Source organism: Hydra vulgaris, chromosome 11, assembly GCF_038396675.1.
Source record: "Hydra vulgaris chromosome 11, alternate assembly HydraT2T_AEP".
Lineage (NCBI taxonomy): Eukaryota > Metazoa > Cnidaria > Hydrozoa > Anthoathecata > Hydridae > Hydra > Hydra vulgaris.
In genome coordinates, this window is record NC_088930.1 from 54,036,541 (window position 1) to 54,059,016 (window position 22,476).

Here is a 22,476-nt window from a genome sequence, read left to right on the forward strand (position 1 = left end):
CCAGGCTGTGTACGCTATTTGTCATGGAAATGACAATGAAAAACATATGTGCAGAGTTTAAAGTCTTTCCATTTGATCGCGAAATTTTTTCCGATGCCGAATATATGCCTTTAAAAGTTACAGATCGCCTAGAACCAGCAGTGACTATGGCACAGTTTGAAGTTCCTGCTTTAACTACTATCAGCCAAGAACTTCCTGTCTTGGCTACTGGTAATAATATTAACAATTTTTGGGATTTTTTATATAAATTTTGATTGTGATATTTTGCTTTTATTCAGATGTAGAACCAGATAACACTGAGCATATCGGACCTTTAACTCCAGGACTTCTCAAAACTCCATCAGCAGATGTAGCAAAAACCCCACAAGAAATTTTTAAAGAACTTGAAATCATTCGGCCAATATTGGACGATTCGACACCACGAGTTTCAAAAAAAAATTGGCCCCAAAAAAGAAAGGACTCGCATTTTAACAGATACACCAAAGAAAGACGAGATTGCCAGAAACAAAGTAGCAAAAGAAAAAAAGATACAGACAAAAACTGCAAAGGAAGTGCCAGAAAAGAAAATACAGAAATTACACCAAAAAAAATTAATTCTGTAAAAAATAAGGTTATTAAAAGGAAACAAAAAAAACCGTAAAAAGTCTTCATTAACCAATAATAGCGAGCAAAAAGGAGCATGCACATGCTGCCGCTTGGCGAGTTCAATCCGGGAGAAAAGTGGATTATGTGCATGCTCAAGTACAGATTCACATGCTGCCGAATACATCTGTGACTTCTGTGCTGACGACTGATTTTTATATGTACATAACATACTTGTGTTATGTTAAAGTGCATTTTTTATTATTAAACATACTGTATTTTAAACTTTCATATTATGTTTCAACTAACCCCATTGTCTGTTATAACTAGACCCAATGGCGGGGTTTGTTGGAACTTTTTTTTACAGCTCTCTTATCAAAGATATATTAAAAACTACATAACTAAATTTAATCATTATTAGTGAATATAGTGTGATCTAGTAAGTAGTATAAAGGCAATAAAAAGAAAAATTTCAAAAAAAAATTTGCATTTTGGCCACAAGTTCACAAATAAAAAAAAACGTTTTAACTAACCCCGGTCTACCCTACACATCGAGTTTTTGCAACAAAATGCTTGAGAAGACTTTTTGGTCAATGGTATTATTATTTTTTGAAAAATTTTATTTTAATATCATATTGCAATAAACAAGTTTTTTTATTCTTCAACGACACACCTCTAATTAAGTTAGGAGTTGCCAGAAAACAAAGAATATTGTTAAAGAAAAAAATAAGGGTCAACAGAAGACTTGAAAAGCTGTAAACTCTATCATTCAAGGATAAAAATATAAAGAAATGATGAAAATAACGAGAGTTGAAAAACGAACAATGAATGGATTAGTCAATTATCACTTAGACAATGAATGTTTTAGTGATAATTGACATTTGTTTTAATAATAATTGACAATTAGATATATTTTAATGATCATATCTGATTGTCAATTAAAACAAATGTCATTTGTATCATAGCTAATCTTTTTTTAAAAAAAAAAGAAGATGGAAAGCAGTTGTATCAAGAATCACAAAAAAATAAAAACATTAAATTTATAAAAATTTCTTTAGAGTTAAATAAGTTATATATTTACAAAATTTTATGCGGATCTAAAAGTGACTATCTACATACAAAAGTGCTTATCACCATCAGAGTTCTGAACAGAGTTTGTTACGTTATTATTATATCTGTAATTGTATCTGTAAATGTTATTATATCTGTAAATAAATATCTGTAGTTTTGAGAAGAATATTTACAATATTTGTATAACAAATGTTTATATAAATATTTACCCTGTTTGTATAAATAACAAACAATTTCATGTAGTAATTACTTTAGTATTAACCATTTTCATCACGATTTTCTTTATAACCTGATATTTGCTTGCAAAAGGGAAGAACAACCCCAACTCCACCAAAGCGAGGCATGTTCATTAACGGTAGCGTAGACCATTGATCAGTCACCTGATTATACAATATATATATATATATATATATATATATATATATATATATATATATATATATATATATACATATATATATATATATACATATATATATATATATATATATATATATATATATATATATATATATATATATATATATATATATATATATATATAAATTATGATCACTTATAAAAGCACAGCATTATCTATATAAAATATAAGATATATAAAATATAATAAGAATACATTCAAATTAAATCAAAAAACTCAAGTTAAAACCAAATCTCATTAATATCTGTCAAAATGTTTTTATTTGATAGATGAAGTTTTTTTTTAATTTTAGTTAAATGAAGAAAATTACGAGAAAATTAAATCACTTAATTAACACGATTATCACATACTAACATAATTACTTTTTTAAAAATATAATTATAAATGTCTGGTTTTTTAACTAAGATCCAAAATTTCATATTAATAAATGAACACTTGAAACCATTAAAAGACCACGAAAAAAAGTCGAAATTAAATGCTAAGTGCTTACTTGTTCTAATTATATTAATGATACCTTTTATCTGTTATTAGTTTTTTTAAAATACTTTAACTTTTTTTTTAAACAAATTAAATTAAAACTTAAAGCAATTTATACTTTTAGTAGTAACATAGAAAGCAATTACAAATAAATTTGATACAAATAAATCTGTCTTAAAAGTTATTACAGGTAATACAAATAAGCCCCTGGATCAGAATCAACTTAAAAAGTCATAATCAGTGAAGAACTATTTGCATTATAAACCAAACGAAACTATTATATTTTTTTGGTTGGCATATTTGATTTTAAAAGTCAAAATTGCCAAAAAATCATAAAATTCAAAGTGACATCTTAAGGGAGATAACTTTAGCATAAGATATCACTTAAGACCTCCCTTATAAGAGAGGTCAAATTACTTGTGAGAATTGTAAGAGCTTATATCAAACTAAGAAAGACCTGCAAAGTAAATTTAAGATCTAACTTCAAACTTTAGTTTTGTATAGTAAATGATCATCAACTCTTAAGTTATTGCATTTATAAATTAAATTTAATACAAAATAAAATTTTAAAATAAAAACATTTTGTTTGAAAATGTTTGTTACTTTAAAGTAATAAAAAATTTTTTTGATCACATAAAAAAATTTTAAATTTAAAAATAGTTTAAATTTTTTTTATAAGTAGAATAATGTTTGTTTAATAGTTAAAATTCTTCAGTAAATTTTATTGTAAATTCAGTTAAGTTATTGGAAGTAAAACAGTTCAAAATAAACATCAACAATCAATGATTGGTTAATTTTTGAAAGAGAAAGATTTTGATTAGCCAAAATTTAGTCAAACTTTTGTAATAATAAACTTAAATACATAAAATTCACTTTGTTTTTTTGTCTCATTTAAAAGTTCAATGGGGCAAAAAGTGCAAAAACAGACAAAACTTTAAGTAAAATTTCAATGGAGCAAAAATGCAAAAACAGACAAAACTTTAAGTAAAATTTCAATGAAGCAAAAATGCAAAAACAGACAGAACTAAGACAAAACTTTAAGTAAAATTTCAATGGAGCGAAAATGCAAAAACAGACAGAACTAAGACAAAACTTTAAGTAAAATTTCAATGGAGCAAAAATGCAAAAACAGACAGAACTAACTAAGATAAAACTTTAAGTAAAATGTTTATAAAACTCAATAATAAATTTCAAAGAAATAAATTCTGATGTGTTTGAAATAATTATTAATACTGAGTTACAGATTGTATGGGATTATGTACTGCATCACTTGCAGTGCAAAAGCCCATACAACCTGTAACTACAACCTGTAACTGCAACCTGCAAAAAAGATTTACACAAAAAAAGCAAAATCTAAAACAAACATCAGATGCCGATGAAATAATAGGCTAGGCTTCAGTCTTTAATTACTTTGTCTATGCTGGAGAAATTTTAGAATAATGATTGAATTTAAGATACTAAGAAACCCTCCTTCCTTACCTAGTAACAAAAAGAGCATTAATCAACCGATGTATTGTAATAGGCTCATTGCATCCAATGTCTTTTTTTATAAGTTAGGTTTTTTTTATAAGTTAGGTATTTTTGAATTATTTTTTAATCATAACAGTTTATTCTGCTTGTATTATATAAAAATAGTAATACTAACTTTGTAAATAATTTTAAAAATAAATAGAAACTTTATAAATACAATAACATGCACACTGTACCAAATCACATTATGAACTATCTTTTAAGGAATGTTTAAGAGAGCTTTGAATTAATGATTCAAGATTTTAAAAAAATATGGCTTAAATATGGCAACAAATAGAATTGAATTTGTGTAAGCCATAGTGGCTTCACAAGTTCAAATAATTTTTTATTTATTTGTGGATAATTGCTATAGTTTTAGTTTTCGTTGTTCTTGCTTTTTTATTTGCAATCACAACAGTATTAACTCTTAACCAAGAGAGCAAATAAAACATAACTGAGTTTGGAGTTAAAACTCAATGCTGAGTTAAGATGGAATTAGAGATCTAACGCAGGAGTAAATATAAATGGTATAGCAGATCAAATATATACTTCTTATGTGAGTCGAAACACCAGGCAGTGACCAATGATAATTTACCATAAATAGCTTAACGTTGTTGAGGTTGAATCACAAGTAATCTAACTTGAGAACTCCAAAAAAAAAGACTAATGTTTTGTTAACAGTCTTTATGTAAATATTTCATTACTATTTATTTGTTGTGTGTAACAAAAAGTTTTAGAAGTCAATACCATTCTAAATTGTTATAAGAAAAAAAAAGAAGCTAGAAATATACATTTTTTAGTTTGTAAAGTGAAATCTTTATTTAATGTCTTTATGAGTTTGGCAGTTGGTATATATTTTTTTTTTTTTTTGTATTATAACAAAAAAAACAAAACAAAAAAAAAAACAGCTGAAATATCAACCATGTTAAATGCTAAAAAAAACAATTAAAAAAACAGCAAAAAAACAAACAAAAAAACTAACACTGGTGACAACAACAATGACAAATAATTTTGTAAAAAGGTAAAAAATTTTACCTATAATGTCGTTTTTTAAAATTTTTTTGTAATTTATTTGACTTTATAATAATAAAAACCACATAAAACAACCAAAATTGGTTAACATAACTAACAAAAATTGCACAAACAGGGTAAGGCATAGAGTGTGGTGCATAAAAAAATTTAGTGTAAGTTATAAAAAAATCAAAGTTGAACAAACTTTGGTTGATCTTTGAATATTTTAGGTGGTAAAGTAATGGTTTTCCATTTTTTAAAGTTTTTGTTTACTTTGATTCCTTCTTATAGGGGAATAAAAGCAAACATTAAAAGTTCAACACAAAACTTTTATTTTCTACTTTTTATCAGAATTTATTTTTAAATAAACTTTGACTAAGCAATCAGATGTCAACTAATATTTAATATTATTTTTTTTTTTTAGTTTGCTTCATCAAGTGTTTGCATTTATATATTTTGATCAATTACTATTTTGTTCAACATATATAATATTGACTACTTTGTTTATACAAAATGTAAACAAAATATACAAGCAATAAAATCAATCATTGCATTTCACTTTTATTTGTATACCTCATTATACCATTCAGCATCATTACAAGTTTGCATATAACTGTTCATTCCACCAATGGCAACAGCTCGCCCAAAGTATGTTACCATTGTATGGCCACCACGAGCATGAATCAATGGTTGACACATACTCCATGTGTTTAAAGCAGGATCGTATTTTTCAACGGTTGAAATAGAGCCAGCATAGGAATTCACACCACCAGTAACATAAATAAAATCTATATTTATAGAAGTAAATAAAATAAAATCTAAATTTATAGAAATAAAAAAGAAAAGGTCTAATTACTAAATCAATTTTAAATAAATTAAAAACATTAAAAATAAAATAACTCAATAAAAATTATTGGCAAAAAACATGTAAAAGAAATGTCCAAACATAGTATTAGAAGCATTTAATATTCTCTGGTTTCTATAGAAACATTTAATACTCTCTGATTTGAAAAATTTTAATAACTTTTTTCTAATTTATTCTTTTCTTATAAAAGACTGAATAAATTTATTTGTAGTCTTACGTAATCACCTCCTTAAAGCAGAGGGAGTCACTATAGTCAAAAAAACTACTTGTTTTTTCTTTTTGTTTAATTTTTTATTCTTGTTATTACAACCATTTGTGTGTGAGACAAAGGAGAAAATAACTATTCACGGTACTACCAAGAATCTGGGTTGAAGTCAGAAAGAGTCTGGGTACTAAGTCAGAACCAATTAAAATAAATCTTTTAAACTTATTATAACAAAAACTTTCAGAAATAAATTTATTTGTTATTAAGTACTTGTCTATTGTAACTTAATTTTTTATTTTTTTTATTATTTTGATAATATTTATAAATGGATTGCATTATTAAAATTTTAAGCTTTTTTAACAATCCAACAGAACAATTTTTTAAAGAATAAACTAAAACATCACCTGATAAAACAGTAACACCGAGATCACATCTATTAGTCTTCATAGGAGCAATAGATTCCCACATATTAGTAATAGGGCAGAATGATTCACAAACACTTAACTCTCCTAAACTGTCTTGAAACCCACCAAACACATAAAGTCGAGAGTTATACTCACAAAGTCCAAACCGTCGTCTTCGAGATTTCATTGATGCCACTGCACTCCACTGGTTATTGCAAATATCATATTTTTCAACATACCTAATATTGTAGGTATTAAATAAATGTTATTTATATATTTAAAAAAAAAAAGTCAAATCAAGTCAAGCAAAAAGTTAAAAAAAATATGCTATTTTTAGCCAACACAAAAATTTAATCACAAAACAGGCTTCACCGTAATAACATAGAAAAAAGGTCAGCAAAAAATTGCCAACCTTAGACACTATTCTAAATTATCATTACTTATATAAATTACTAAACTATATTTAAGTTTATTGACAAAAAGTACACCTACTGGTATATTACAAAATGTACACCTACTGGTATAGTAGAAAAAGTACACCGACTGGTATATTACAAAATGTACACCTACTGGTATAGTAAAAAAAGTGTACCTACTGGTATAGTAAAAAAAGTACGCCAACTAGTATAATAAAAAAAGTACACCTACTGGTATAGTAGAAAAAGCACACCTACTGGTATAGTAAAAAAAGTACACCTACTGGTATAGTAAAAAAAGTACACCTACTGGTATAGTAAAAAAAGTACACCTACTGATATAGTAAAAAAAGTACACATACTGGTAGTACAAAAAGTATACTAACTAGTATAATTTAAATATCATGAAAAGAAGTTTTGTCTAATATATGAAATAAATATATAAAAATAAAATCTTTTTTTTTATATATTTTATTTAATAATTTTAATTAGCTTAGCTTTATCATTAAAAATTAAAAAAAAAAATTACATATATTGACTAAAGAAATTATTTTCTTGACAAATTCTCTAATTCTTGACTAAAGAAATTATTTTCATTATTTTTAATTTGAATAAATCAATATTTTTATTAAATTATATTTATAAATATTTTTTTTACAAATGTTACAAATACATTTTATTCATTAAAAATATTTATTATTAATGGATGATAAGGAAAAATGAAAGACTTGATGTTATCTGAATTCCTATATTTTGGTTCTTTAAATATCTTTGAAAATTGATTAAAGACTGGTCAATAAAATCTAAATCTTCTATTTGGATTAGTTAATGAAGGAGACTGGAAGAGAGATTAAAAGTTGTTAAATATTAACAGAAAGCAAACTTTTCATATCAAGTTAACCAACCAGTTAACTATTAAGCAACTCAACTTTTGTTGACCAAAATATTTTGAGAAGCTGAACACTCAAGAAGAGTTGCAGCAAATAGTTTGAAAAAAAAAGTTGAGAAGCTCAACAGTCAATTACATGGAGAAACACATGAAGCAAAGTAACTTACATTACCAACATTTATTAAAAAAATATAATAATAAATTATTTGATAAGTAAATATTTATTTATTATTATTAATGTACAAATTTAGCTTATAAGAACAAAAACATATAGGGTGATGGGGTGCAAGCTAAGGGTAAACAGTGGTAGGGTGATAAAAGTATCAGTTCAAAAAATTTTCAAACTTTAGAAAATTTTTGTGTTTACAGTCCTTATAGTTCATTATTTTTAAAAAACTTTTGAAAAATATTAGATTAATGGTCACACATATCGAATGAATATTAGATTAATATAGATCAAATGGTAGTGTCACATTTATCAAATGAATATTAGATTAATATAGATCAAATGATTATGTCACACATACTGAATGAAGATTGTATAGATCATTATGACTGCCACACTAAATGAAGATCATTTTAATTGTTATTGTCCTTCTATTTTGATGATATGTCCTTCATTTAGTGTACCACTAAATGAAGGACATATCATTTCAATCATAAGGGCTGTCACACTAAATGAAGTTACTTTTTTCAAATAATCAACACCAAAAAGTCTATAGCACATATGCATTCAACTATATAGCATATATGGTTCTTTAAATGGCTGATGAAGTTTAAAATATTTTGAAGTTTTCAAAAATAGCTTTAAATAAAGAATTAAGTATCTTTTATTTACCTACAAGCCGGTTTTCCTCCACTGGAGCCACCAGCCACATAAATAGTGTCATTAATAACAGCTGCTTCAACATCACCTTGACACTTTTTCATGGAGGCAAGTCTTTTCCATTTTCCTAAATATTGATCATAGCATTCTACCAACTTTAATTTTTCTCCAAACCTCATACCGCCAATGACATAACTAAAAAAAATCATAACAATTGCATAAAAACTTCTCCAAAAATTTCCATGTCAAGTAGTCAAATAATACAGAATCTCTGAAAAATGTCAACTCAGATTTTCCCTAACTTTTATAGAGTTGATAAGACTTTGTAAAATATAAATACTTTGCAAATTTTTGTCTTTAACTTTAAACAGATCCTGAAACATGACTTTTTATTTAGAGAAGATATTGACTAGGTCCCTACCAAGACCCTATCTAATAGTTTTATTTCAGGATCTGTTAAGATGTAAAGAGTAAAAAGTGCAAAGAATTTATCTTGTCCACTTAGAATTTGATCTTTTCACTTAAAAATTTTTGATCTTTTTACTTAAAAATTTGTACCTGGCAATTTTCTGAGGCGAGGAATCCAATGAAATGATCAAAAATGTAACAAATTATCATTAACGCCTAATCATTAATTTAAACAATATTTAATTTTTTTATATACCCAAATTTGATGTTCAAGAAATCCATAATGAAAACAAATTTTTTTTTACACAATTTATATTCAATGGTCTGTCTTTAAACACATCATTATTTTATCTAAAATAATGATTTTAATAAAATTTTACATAGTATAATTTGTTAAAGTAAATAGTTTGCAACTTATTAAAATTTTCTAATGCTAAAATGTTAACAACATTTAATGTTTAATTAAATAAAAACTATTATCAGTAACAAAAAAACATTCTATCATTACCTCAATATAAAAGAAATTTATTACCTATTAAAATCATGATTGTAATTATTACTTTAACAAACTTGCTAACAAAAAATTATTTTATTAAATAAAAATTATTAGTAGTATTAAAAAACTATTTTATCCGTCAGGGTTAGTAAGCAACCAGAGTTGAAATTTGACCAGGGCTGGGGCCAGATTTGATAAAATATAGCCGTATACATATATAACCTGCATAAACATTTATACACCCTGAAGTATATATTTTAAATTCAAAATTCAATTTATATTTTGTATATATATACATATATCAACATCATTATGATCAACATGATCATCATAATTATCATTACCATCACCATCATTATTATCATCAGCATTAAGCTTTAGCCTTCCTCTTTTATGCTGTTTCTCTAATATAAATAATCTAAAGCATTTTCTTTCTTTAACTAAAGCTCACTCATGCAATATGTAAGGCATTCTCTTCAAGTTTTCTTACTTCTACCACTACCATTTTCTCCTGATGATGCTACCTCTCTACATGCTGATACCTAAATCATTTTAATCTTCTCTGGCAAGTGTTGTTTGATAGGACATTTTCTCTAATCTGTCTTAGATTATGCCTCTTTTTCTGGTCTTGCTAGTCACACCACACATCCATCTGATCATCTTCTCTTTCGACAAATACTAGGCCATATAAATACTAAAGTTTATACAAATATGTAGGGATATTTTATGCCAGCATCTAAATAAATAGCAAACATATGTTCATATCCATATTATGTATGCATAAATGCGCATCTTTGAAGCTTTTATTCCTTCTGGAATAAAAGCTTTTATTCCTTATCTTCAATTATAAGTCAAGCCTCATTCTACTCCACATTTTTCACCATCCTGAGCATTTGCTTAATTAAGCCGTAAATATTTTATTTATCTTTTTTACAAGAATATCTCTTTTAAGAACAAATGTCATTTTATTATAGCAAGAAGCTAATGTAAAAAAGGTCCTGTCTGATGTTAACTTCTGTTATTCTCAGTTTACTAAATCTTGTATCTTATTCCAGATGTTCAGTTCTAGAGATTTTTGGACAGTATTATTAACTAAAGTAAGCCTAACATTTAATCTCTAATTCAAAGGTCTGGTCTTTTTACTTCTCCTTAGAAAAGGGCAGAGTTATTTGGAAAGAACTTTTCCTAAACTTGACTCTTGAATCTAATGGCTAGATTCTTCCTGCCATACCAATTAAACAGATACCAATTGTTAAACATCCAAATCACTCGGGCTTCCAATGCTAATGTTAATTCTCAATTAAACACTTCTACAGTTTGTGCTTCAGACTCGATTTTCATAATTGTCTTGAGAAAGTGTTCTCCTAAACTCTCTCCAAATTTTGCTAAACTATTGAAAAGTGAAATAAACAAATGGTTCTAATTATTAAAAACCCTAGAAAACACTTTGAACTCTCTAACTATCCTATGATTACTAGTAATGTACAGATTAATCGGCATTGGCTTAATTGGCCATTTTTTGCACAATCGGAATTGGTATCGGTATCAGCCTGTTTTTAATAGTTTACCGATTTTCCAACCAATGGCATTTTAATACTTTTATCCTGCATTACGATAATAATTAAAAATAAATAAACTAAACTTTACTCATTGCTTAGAATTTTTTTGAGAAATTGTTTATTTTGACTTTGTTTAAAGGCAAAATTGTTTATTCTTAAGTGCATTTGAGCTTGAAAAGCATCACATTTCTGCTACAGCATGGGGCTTACAGTGGCTGGTGAACTTTAATTCAGACCCTTTTAACCCTTTATTTTTTAACCCTTAATTTTTTTCATCTAACCGTTATCACAATAATTTAGATCTATTATATTTATGAATGGTAATGTACTTGATGAGTGAAAATAATGCTTCACCCTCTACCCTTCATCCTCTAGGATTAACTCTTACTTCCGATCTTTCTTGGAAACCATATATTAAATCCATTGCAAAATTAGCATCTGCTAATTTTGCAATAATTGCTTCTTTTTATAGTACTTGACATTTCTTACTTCGGTTTCTATTCTTTATCTCTATAAATCTCAAATTCGTCCTTGTATGGAATACTATTGTCATATCTGGAGTGGATCTTCCAATGATGCTCTTTCTCCTTTAGACAAGGTGTAAAAACACATTGTAAACCTAATTGGACCTGCTCTTGCGGTCAATCTCTAACCATTATAATATCGTCATAATGTTGGTTCTGTTTCTCTTTTCTACAAATACTATAATGGATACTGCTTTAAAAAACTAGCGTTTCTTGTGCCATCTATTAAAATTCATTCCTGTGTTACTAGTCATTTGAAAAGTATCATCCTTTTATTATTTCTGTTCCTAAGTGCTCCAAAAATTCTTATTTATCAAGTTTTTCCCTTCCAATATCAGTTCTTTGGAATTCGCTTCGTTCGTCTTGTTTTCCTGATTCATATAATTTGCAATCTTTTAAGTAAGATAAGTTTCATTGGATTGATATGTTGAATGAAATTGACATGCCGAAATTATGGAAATATTTATGCATCATTTTTTAAATCTATCCAAACCATCTAGACCAGTTGAGTGTTTAGTTCCAATATAATTTGTGCCATTGACACACCTGTAACAACAACTGTACATTAGTGCATTTTATTTTTAGCATGATCTTGTCATTTATTTTTTCATTTATTTTTTACTATTTTTTTAGACTTTTTTTAGACTAAAAAATAACAATCAACATTTGCGTAAAAAAAAAAAGAAAAAAAAAGATGAAAATGATATTTAGGGATACTTATGATTACCTAATATCTGCTAAAAGTAAAAGAACCATATTTCAGGATCTGCTGGGAGCTAAAGACTAAAATTTTTATTGAACAATTATTTTACTAAGTCTTCTAAACTGTATGAAAATCAGTAAAATCTCTAATAAACCATGACATGACCTGAGATTACTCTGAAGTATCTTTTAACAAAAAAAGTTATAGATTAAACATAACAAATTGTTTAAAAAAAAATCATTAAAAACAGACTTACAGACGGTTTTTGAGAGTTATGGCAGCAAATGAGGTTCTTGGCCCATTAAGAGAAAATCCATAATTCCATTCTTTTATTTGGTTATTATAAAATTCACAGGTCTTCATCTCCATTAAAAAGGATTGTTCACCACCAAGAACATACATCCATCCAATATATGAATCTCTCATATGAAAATTTTCGATTTGAAAAGCATTTAATATTAAATAACTGTCTATTTTACTTGAAGATTCTTTATCAACAAGCATCAGAGGGTGTTGTCTTATTTTATTTAGATCTTTAGGAGATATGAATGCCCATCTAACATAATCTAGTAAACCAAACAAATATTTTTTCCTGGATTCAATGTCACTTTCTACCCATTGAGCTATTATATAAAACACATCTGCTTCTTTATTTACATGAAGATTGTCAGATGATAACAGCTTGATTAATATATCAAGCTTAAGTAATACAAAGCTTTCTGTTTTTATTATTTTTTCCCAATTTTCATTAAACATTAACTGTGATAGAGCTGAAATATCACTGCAGTGATAAACATCAGCTAAGTGCAATAAATCGAGGCAATTCTCAGAGTTCATTTGGTCCATTATAAATTTACAACATAAAGCTTTAGCTGTTGAAAATTGAAGAAGATCAGCAGTTTTAAGAAGAACTTGAACATTTCTATCATCAATAGAAATAATTCCAGTGTAAGCATAATCTACCAAAACAGAAAGTGCTTTTTTATCCACATCATTCAGTGGAATCTATAATTAAAACAATTAAGTCTAAAAGTTAAAAAAAAAACAATTTTTTTTGTTACAAATTGATTTAATGAGAATATTTAACCATTTAAAACATTAAAAAGTGAGGTAACTTTTATACCAAATATTTGTATAATTAAAAATTAAAAGTATAATTGATAAGTAAAATTTGTATATGTGCATAACTTGTATATTAAATGATTAAATTTTTTAATTTACATAATTAATAATTAAAAGGTAAAACAAAGGTAAGTGGATAAGGTGTATAGTTAATTTATGACACATCATTAAGTGGATGTCATAAGTTAACTTTGTTATTGTTTATTGTATTATGCTGTAAAACTCAAGGCTTTATTAATATAAAAAAAAAATTTCTGTTAATTTTTTAAATGCATATTTTTATTTAAAATGCAAAAATGTTGCAAAAAAAAAAACAAAGAGAGATCCAAACGATTTGCATTTCTTAAAAATAAAAAATTTACACTTTTAAACTTCCATTTTTTGTGTTTTCCGCATATTTTCAACTGTTATTATTTTATATTTAAAAAAAGTAGAATTTAAGCTTTTCTTATATAATTTGCTACTTTTTTATAAATCTTCTTTTAACCAAAGCATCAAGCAAAACAAAACTATCATTAGAATACATAAAATGCGAAGCGGCAATGTCATAAAAACAGTTAAAACAAATGTGTTAAGAATTTACATTCCAAAAGTGTCTCTTTTATTTGGAAGTAAAAAGTCTCCTTGTTTACAGCATTAAAATATTCAATAAATGACTACAAACCTCTTATTTTGAAATCACCGAATATTTGTAAACAAAATAAAACAACGAGCTTCGTGATTTTTAAAAAAAATAAACCAATCAAAATGCACAAAAAGCATCTATTTTTTTAAAATAAACCAGTACAATCTTTTAACTTTTGTAAACTTAATGATAAGTTGAAAAATTGTAGAAAAAGAGTTTTGTATAAAACCTTGTATATCACCGTGTAACTCTAAATAACTAAATAAAAACAATAATAACTATTTTTAATAACAGTAAAATTAATCTTATTGAAGTTTAAACAATTTTTTGAAGGATTATTGTAGTATTAATAATTTTTTGAAGTATTAGGATTCTAACTGTATTTAATTAGTTTTAAAATTAAATTTTACTTTTGAATTCATTTGATAGTTGAATACTTTAACTTTCAAGTGAACATTATTACTTAATTATTGATTGACTGGAAATCTGAAATATTTTAATATAAAAACAGCAAAATAAACCAACTTAGAGGAGTAAATTTTATGTTATCAACTCATAAGATTGTATGATGAATCAAAGCATTGTATGATGAATACAATGTATGATGAATCCATTGAAATAAAATTGTAATATGAATCCATTGAAACAAGATTGTATGATGAATCCATTGAAACCTTTTAATTTAAAAAGAAGATAGTTGTTTGACTAATTTTTATAAAAATGATGTTTGCCATTTAAGAGATACTGGGGGTTCAAAAAATACTTTTAAAGGCTCTTTCGTTACTTAAAAGCTTTATTTAAAGAAATTAGTACAAAGAGATTAATTCTTCCAGGTTTTTAGTATCTAGGAGCTTCAAGAATGTAAAGTGGCCTAGATTTACTCTTGGGGAAAAAATTAAGATTTTTAAGTAAGAGGTACAATTAATTTTTAAACTCAGAGTCTTTATATATAATGGCAACAAGGACCCCATTATTTTTTTTTTAAAAAAGAGAATTAAAGCCAGATTCATTCAAGAACTCATTCCTCACCATTAATCATGATAAATATTGTTTTAAGCCTTGTGTGCTACCAATGATTGTGAAGTGTCACCAACAATTGTGAAAAAAAATTCTTTGTATCACAATAGGGATCAGTAACAACATCTTTCATGTAAAATGATAAAAAAACTTTTTTTCTTATATAAAAAGAAAACATGTCTTTTTTCTTACAATAAAAGAGAACAAGGAGGCAGCTAAAAATAATTTTAAAATAAAAAATTTGAAACATAAATAAAAAATTGCTAAAATATTCTTTCTGTTTAGAAAAAAAAAATTGCTTGCAAAAAAATCAAATAAAACAAAGTAGCAGTCATATTCAAAAAACTCTCAACTACCAAATGAAAAACTTTTGAATTTTTCTACACTATTAAATGAAAAAATTTTAAATAATTTTTCGACTACCAAAGGTACTTTCTTTGCTACCAAACTTTTAAAACTATAATTTGTTTTTGTTTTTTTTTAATTCAGAAAAATTTAATGTAAAAAAAAAAATTTAGTTGAATACACAAATCTATTAGTTATTGAATAATATATCTTTGCTGTGATGTTAATGAAAAAAAATAATAAACTTTTAACTATAATTACTAATTAAATCCTAATGACATGAAGAAGGGGAGGGGGTTGAACTACAACAAATTAATTAAAAGCAACAAAAATTGACATTCATCACAAAGGTCAATTAGATTGTTGCTTGTTCCTTTTTTTGCACTGACTTTACTATTTATAACACAACTTTGATACCATTTTTCTTAACAGCTCTGTAACATTCTTTTTAAACATATTTCATTTTATAAACATAAATTATAAAGAGAAAAGAAATCTTTTTAATTTTTTAATCTCTCTTAACTATAAAATTGTTTCAAATTTCAAATTACATGATATAATTTTTCAAATTACTTTTTCAATGTTATTGAAAATGTTATTGCCATTTCTTTAGAAAAAAATTAAATAGTTTTAAAATATTCATCATATTAAAGCTAACCTGTCTTTTTTTTTCTTCGCACATTCCTATAGTGAACATAGCTTGAAAATATGCACTTGAGGCAGCAAGTACAACTTTGTGAACTTGAAATAATGCATCTTCACAGAGTAAAGTGACATCACAGAGAACTCCACATTGTCGAAATTTCAAAAGATTAGCTGATAAAAAAGAATGATGATTGTAACTTAGCGGAGAAACAGTTTCTTCTTTCATCATAAGCGTAATATTTAACTGTAGTCATAAATATTTTTAATAAAAGCATCCATTTTTAATTTTACTATTAGACTTTATCTTCTTTTTAGAACTTTTTGTTTTTAGTATTGTAGACTAAAAATTTCTACAATATTATTAACAACTATGTCATTATCTTTTAATAAATACATTATTATTATGCACATTTACACATAAAAGTAAACAAACCAACAAATTGACTGAAATTTCTTTAAAAAATTAAACATTTTTTTAAAAATTAAAATAAAGATAAACAAATACACATAAAAATAAAGAAAAGTTAAATTAAAACAAAACACAAAAAACACAAATGATGAAATGACACATGTATATATGTTATGTATGTGTCATGTGTATATGAAATATAAACATTCAGATATTACAACACTTTTACAAAATTTAAAATTTTATAAATCTTTAAAAAACAATTAAGATTTTTTTTTACATAAGAAACACAAAAACATCTTAATTACAATAAAAAATGTTTTTGATTTGAAATGGATTAATGGAGAATCTTATGAAATGGGACTTTTACAAATATCTCAGAACACTAAAAGTGAAAAAAAAAGTCAAAACATTAACAATAATGCTTTTAAAAAGGAATTTTCTTTAATTTAATAAAAAAATATTTTTAAATAATCTATTCTTACAGGATTTTAAATAATCCATTCTTACAGGATTTTAAATAATCTATTCTTACAGGATTTTATATAATCTATTCTTACATTTTTATTTTTCAAAAAATGTTACGTCATCATAAAAATTTAAAAAATGATTTTTGTAGCATGTAAACCTTATTTTAAAAACAAGGTAATCTTGTAATTGGCAATTGTCAAAGTATCTAATTTGCAGTAGCAAATCAAAGTGTCTTATTTTTAAACTTAAAACACTCTACTTTGTCTTCAATAATAATAATAATAATAATAATAATAATAATATTAATAATAATAATAACAATAATAATAATATACATAACTTATAGTAAATGCTTAAACATTTGCAAGCAGGGCAAGTAACGAAGCCCCGCTATGATAAATGTCAATTCGTTTTGTTTTTAATTAAAAGTTTTGAAAAAAATAAGTCAAGTTGATTTTTAAAGTAATTCTGTATTCTATAAAGAATCCTGTAAAATATTCTATAAAGTATTCTAATAAATATTCTGTAAAATACTCTATGATAATCTCTAATAATTACTAAAGTAACAACAGTAAATTTAAAATAATGTATAAGTTGCTAACTTACCTGAATCTATTTAACTGTTAGCTTTAAATAACTATAAACAATTAATAAATGATAAATAAAAGCTTTAAAAAGAAAAATCTAAAAATTTATGTTTTTAAGACAACAACTATTTTGTTTTCAAGTTTCATACAAAATTTGTTTCTGGTTTGTTACTGATTCGATTTATCTATACTTTAGTATTTTCATACTAAATAGAGAACTCCATACTTTTGTATGCAAATACTAGTGTCAAAAAAAAATGCTTCCTAAAAAATTGCTGTGACTAAAGCTTGAGAACACCTAGAACTTTTAGGCTACCAGGGCTAAATGAGAAAAAAATATCCATTTAAACAATTTTTTCAGCCAAATCAAAACTCGTAGACAAACTTTAAGTTTCATCAAAAATTTTTATGAACTTTGGAAATGGTTTAAAATTTAAAACCACTTTATTTGGGGAAGAAAGGGAAGCTTGATTTTATATCTTTATAAACTTCGAAATGAAACATACTTTTTCTATTTTTGATTTGTAAAAATAAAACTTAATTTTACTTTGAGACTTTGTACAAAAATATTCTTCTTCTATTTGTCTTTACATCTTGGATTGGTGGCCTAAAAAATTTGTATTTTCTGTTATTAAAAAAAAAAATCATTTTTCAGCAAAACATTCTTATTTAGCATTAGTTATCTAGTTATTATATACAAATATAGTTTGTAAAAGTTTGAATTTGCAGTGTGATAGAAAGTTACCTCATTTAAGCAATATATATATATATATATATATGTCTCTATGAAAATCTTTTTCTAAAATTATTCAAATGCAGGATTTTAATTTTCAAGATTTTTTGTACCCTAAATAAAACCTACAAGTTTTTTTGGGTTATTCCAAAATCAAAACTAAATTATATATTTCAAACTGGTAATGTATGTATGTATGTATGTATACATATATACATAACATTTAAAAATATATGTATACATATAATGATTCAAATATGGTAAATAAACTTATATATACTGTAAAAGTTTTATATGTAAATCAAGTTATATATGAAATTGAATGACATTTACTCTGAAAATATTATATTTATGATAGGTGGAACTAATAAAGTGAAATTGAAAACTTATTTCAACTACAGAAATTTAATCCATTTCAATAAATATTTAATTATATTTAATATACCACCATATGTTTGGTTTAGTTAAAAGCTGATAACTCATCATTTATGATGTACCAAAAACTACTTTTAACATTTTTTATATTTAAAAAATAATTTTATTATCTGAACTTTCATCTAAGGAATCTTCAACATCTTGAAAACAAAGAACATTTATCCTTCAAAACATTCCAATAAACCACATTGGTATTCACCATCTTTAGGAGTTATGACAAGTTAGTAAAAGAATGTAAAAAAAATAAAGTTAGCTTGCATGTTAGCTTTACTTACATGTCATATCTTGAAAAGATATAACATTTACATTTTAAATTATAAAAAATTTAATTCCATTTCGAATGTGAAAAATGTTAATTTAATAATAAGCACAATATGGAGTTTACTTTACTAACGATAAAATGAAATTAAAAGTTTCTAATATCAACAAAAGAACAAATTGTCTTTTAATTATCTTAACTCAAGTATAAAAAACAACTTTTTATTTTTCTGAAACGGAGATTGGATTAAATTCTGAACTCTTTGCATTATTAATAGAATTTTAGATTTTATACAATCCAAGAAATTTTACAGAGAATGTATTTAATTTAAAACTTGTCGCTTATCTTTTTTATATATATATATGTATAAATGAAAAAAGATTTCTGTAAAAACTTTCAAAGATATCGAACGGAAAAGATAAGATATTAACAAATTAATAATTAACTTTGTTGTTTAAAAAAGTCATTTATAAAAGCGTCTAAAAAAATATTCACAAACATTGTATGTATCTGGGGATGCAATAGCAACCCGGTTTCTACTCGTAACCGGTTGTTACGGAAAATAAACACCGGATTTTTCGGTTCAATTTTGGTATTACAAAAAAAGGCAAATAAACGTGGTTTAACAAAAATAAGCGATAACCAAACAGGTTTTTTGAATTTTTCTATTTTGCAGTCAATTAAAGTGATTGACCAAAAAATAGATACTTTTCATGATATATATATAGAAAAGGAATAACAATATGCAGAAATGTTAACTAAGAGAACCAAAGAAACTAAGAGAAAAAAGATGTTTTTGAAAAAAAATAGTTTTGAAAAACTTAACGGAAAATTCATAATAACGCAAAAACAGTGTGCAAAATTTTTTTCCCGATAATATTGGCCGTTAATGGTTTAAATATAATTCATATTGTTATCATCGAAACGTTGTTTCGATGATATTGGCCGTCAATGGTTTAAATATTATTCACTGCAAAGCTGTCGGTGTGTCAGTCAACACAGTTTTGTTTCAAGAATATATTGATTAAGTTGTACAAGTTTTGGGGACAATGGAAGAATTCACGCTGGTGATAAATAATGTTAGAATCCATCACAATGTTGAGATGAGGCTCAGAATATTCAAAATATTAGCCACCATATTCACCATTCTTGAATCCGTGTGAAGAGATTTTTTTTTTATCTTAAGAATAACGTGCAAAGAAATACGGTCAAAAATTATTCCTTATGTTAACTTATCGAACTATTGCACACACTGCGAAAGCTTTTTCGAAGCATGTCTTAGGTCTAATGACATACTTCGACAATTATTGGAAATTTCCAATTTCCAATATTTCTGCTCTATTCTAGTTTTACGTGTATTTACAATTTTGGGAAACATTTTCCACTAGTAAGATCCACGATAAAGAACTGAATTTGAAGTTAGTTTTGAATTATATTTTGGGACAACAAAGTTGTTATTTGAAAATTTTTTTGGATATTTATGAACTATTTTGTCAAAATAGGAATGAAATATTTTAGGAGATAATCCTATATTTGTTTTATGCATGAACATTAAAACTTGGTGTAAGTTTATTTTATATATATTTAATGCTCCAAGTATACGCAGAAGAGGCTCACGAGGTACAGTTCTATCAGCTCCAAAAATTATTCTACACGCGTGTTTTTGATTACAGTACAATTTTTTTAATTTTAAAAGGTTTTATACTTGCCCAAGCAATATTGCAATAAATTAAATAACAATGAATAAAAGAGAAATATAAACTTTTTAAAGAACTATTGTTTAAAAATGGTTTAGTTCTATATATCATTGCTAAATTTTTGGATACTTCATTTTCAATACTTTTCATATGTAAACTCCAACGTAAATGTTTATCTAAGATTACGCCTAGAAAGTTTACTGGGTTTTCTTTTTTAATGTTAGTGTTATTGATTATTAGATTAGACAATTTGATGGAAATATTTTTTGATTCATTCACTTTTTGGAACAAAACAAACTTGGTTTTATCCTTCTCTACTCGACTTATGTCTTGTTTCTGATCCTAGTCAGTGCTCAGTTTCTCCACATTCACCCTCAGGTACCTCTGATCACAGTTTGATCTCTCTAAAACTCATATCTCATTTTTCTTCATCACCTGAATCCCCATATTATTGTACCTCTTACAACTACCTTCAAGCTGACTGGGATTCTTTCCGTGATTTTCTTCCTGATGGCCCTTAGGTAGAAATCTTTCGTCTTCCTGTCGACAAATGTGCTTCTTACATAACCTCGTGGATTCAGGCTGGCATGAAATCTTTTGTTCCCTCTCGATTCCAGGTCAAGCCTCACTCTCCTCCATGGTTTTCCTCACACTATACTGCTGCGATTGCCAATCGAAACCGTTACTTCCATATTTATCAGCAAAACAACTCTCCACAAAACAGACGTCTGTTTGTTACTGCTAGAAACCATTGTAAAAAGGTTTTGTCTAACGCCAAAGCCCGCTTTTCTCAGGTAATGAAATTTTGTACCTTATCTCAAAAATTAGGCTCTTGTGACTTCTGGAGAATCTTTAATAGTATTAATAATAAGGGCAAATCTTTAATTCCACCTCTCTTGTATGGTTCAGACTTTGTCACCTCACCTAAAGACAAAGCTGAATTGTTTGCTAAAAACTTTTCATCAATATTATCTCTTGACTCCACTAGTTGCGTTCTACCTGATATTGCCAACAAACAGATTGATCCATTGCTTGACATTCGTATAACTCCAGCTTCTGTATCTTAAGTGATTTCCTGCCTAGACTCTTCTACAGCTTGTGGCCCGGACAATATACCTGTTATTGTCTTGCAGAAGTGTTCTCCGGAGTTTTCGTCTATACTCTCAAAACTATTCAACAAGTGCTTATCAGAGTCTTCTTTTCCAGCTTGCTGTAAAGCGGCATCTGTTATCCCTATCTTCAAAAATTCTGGAGAGCAACTTAATTCGTCTAACTACCGTCCTATTAGTCTTTTTCCAATCATAAGCAAGGTTTTTGAATCTTTAATTAACAAACACTTAATCTTGAATCTTGAATCTAATAACTTACTTTCTGATCATCAATATGGATTTGATCTTCTCGTTCTACAGCTGATTTGCTAACAGTAATAACTGATAAGTTTTATCGTGCATTAGATAAAGGTGGAGAGGTTAAGGCCATTGCTCTTGACATTTCAAAAGCTTTTAATAAAGTTTGGCATGCTGGCCTTCTCCATAAGTTTTCTTTTTATGGTGTATCTGGCAACATCTTTAAGATTATTGAATCCTTCCTATCCAATCGTAGCATAAAAGTTGTCCTCGATGGACAGCAATCTTCTTCTTGTTCCGTAACTTCAGGGGTTACTCAAGGTTCTATCCTTAGCCCTATACTCTTTTTAATTTACATTAATGATCTTCCAGATATTCTCACATCTACGGTGGCATTGTTTGCTGATGATACTACCATT

General features: G+C 26.4%; 1 protein-coding gene across 1 annotated transcript; it reads right to left on the reverse strand.

Moving 5' to 3' along the window:
* Positions 1–1,616: 1,616 nt before the first annotated feature.
* On the reverse strand, positions 1,617–16,932 carry LOC100199674 (kelch-like protein diablo). The gene is made up of 6 exons (XM_065809215.1): positions 16,134–16,932; positions 12,623–13,371; positions 8,689–8,871; positions 6,546–6,784; positions 5,645–5,859; positions 1,617–2,033 (listed from the first exon to the last, which is right to left on the reverse strand). The coding sequence occupies exons 1-6, from the start codon at positions 16,347–16,349 to the stop codon at positions 1,911–1,913; spliced, it is 1,725 nt and encodes a 574-aa protein (XP_065665287.1). The 5' UTR covers positions 16,350–16,932; the 3' UTR covers positions 1,617–1,910.
* Positions 16,933–22,476: the final 5,544 nt, after the last annotated feature.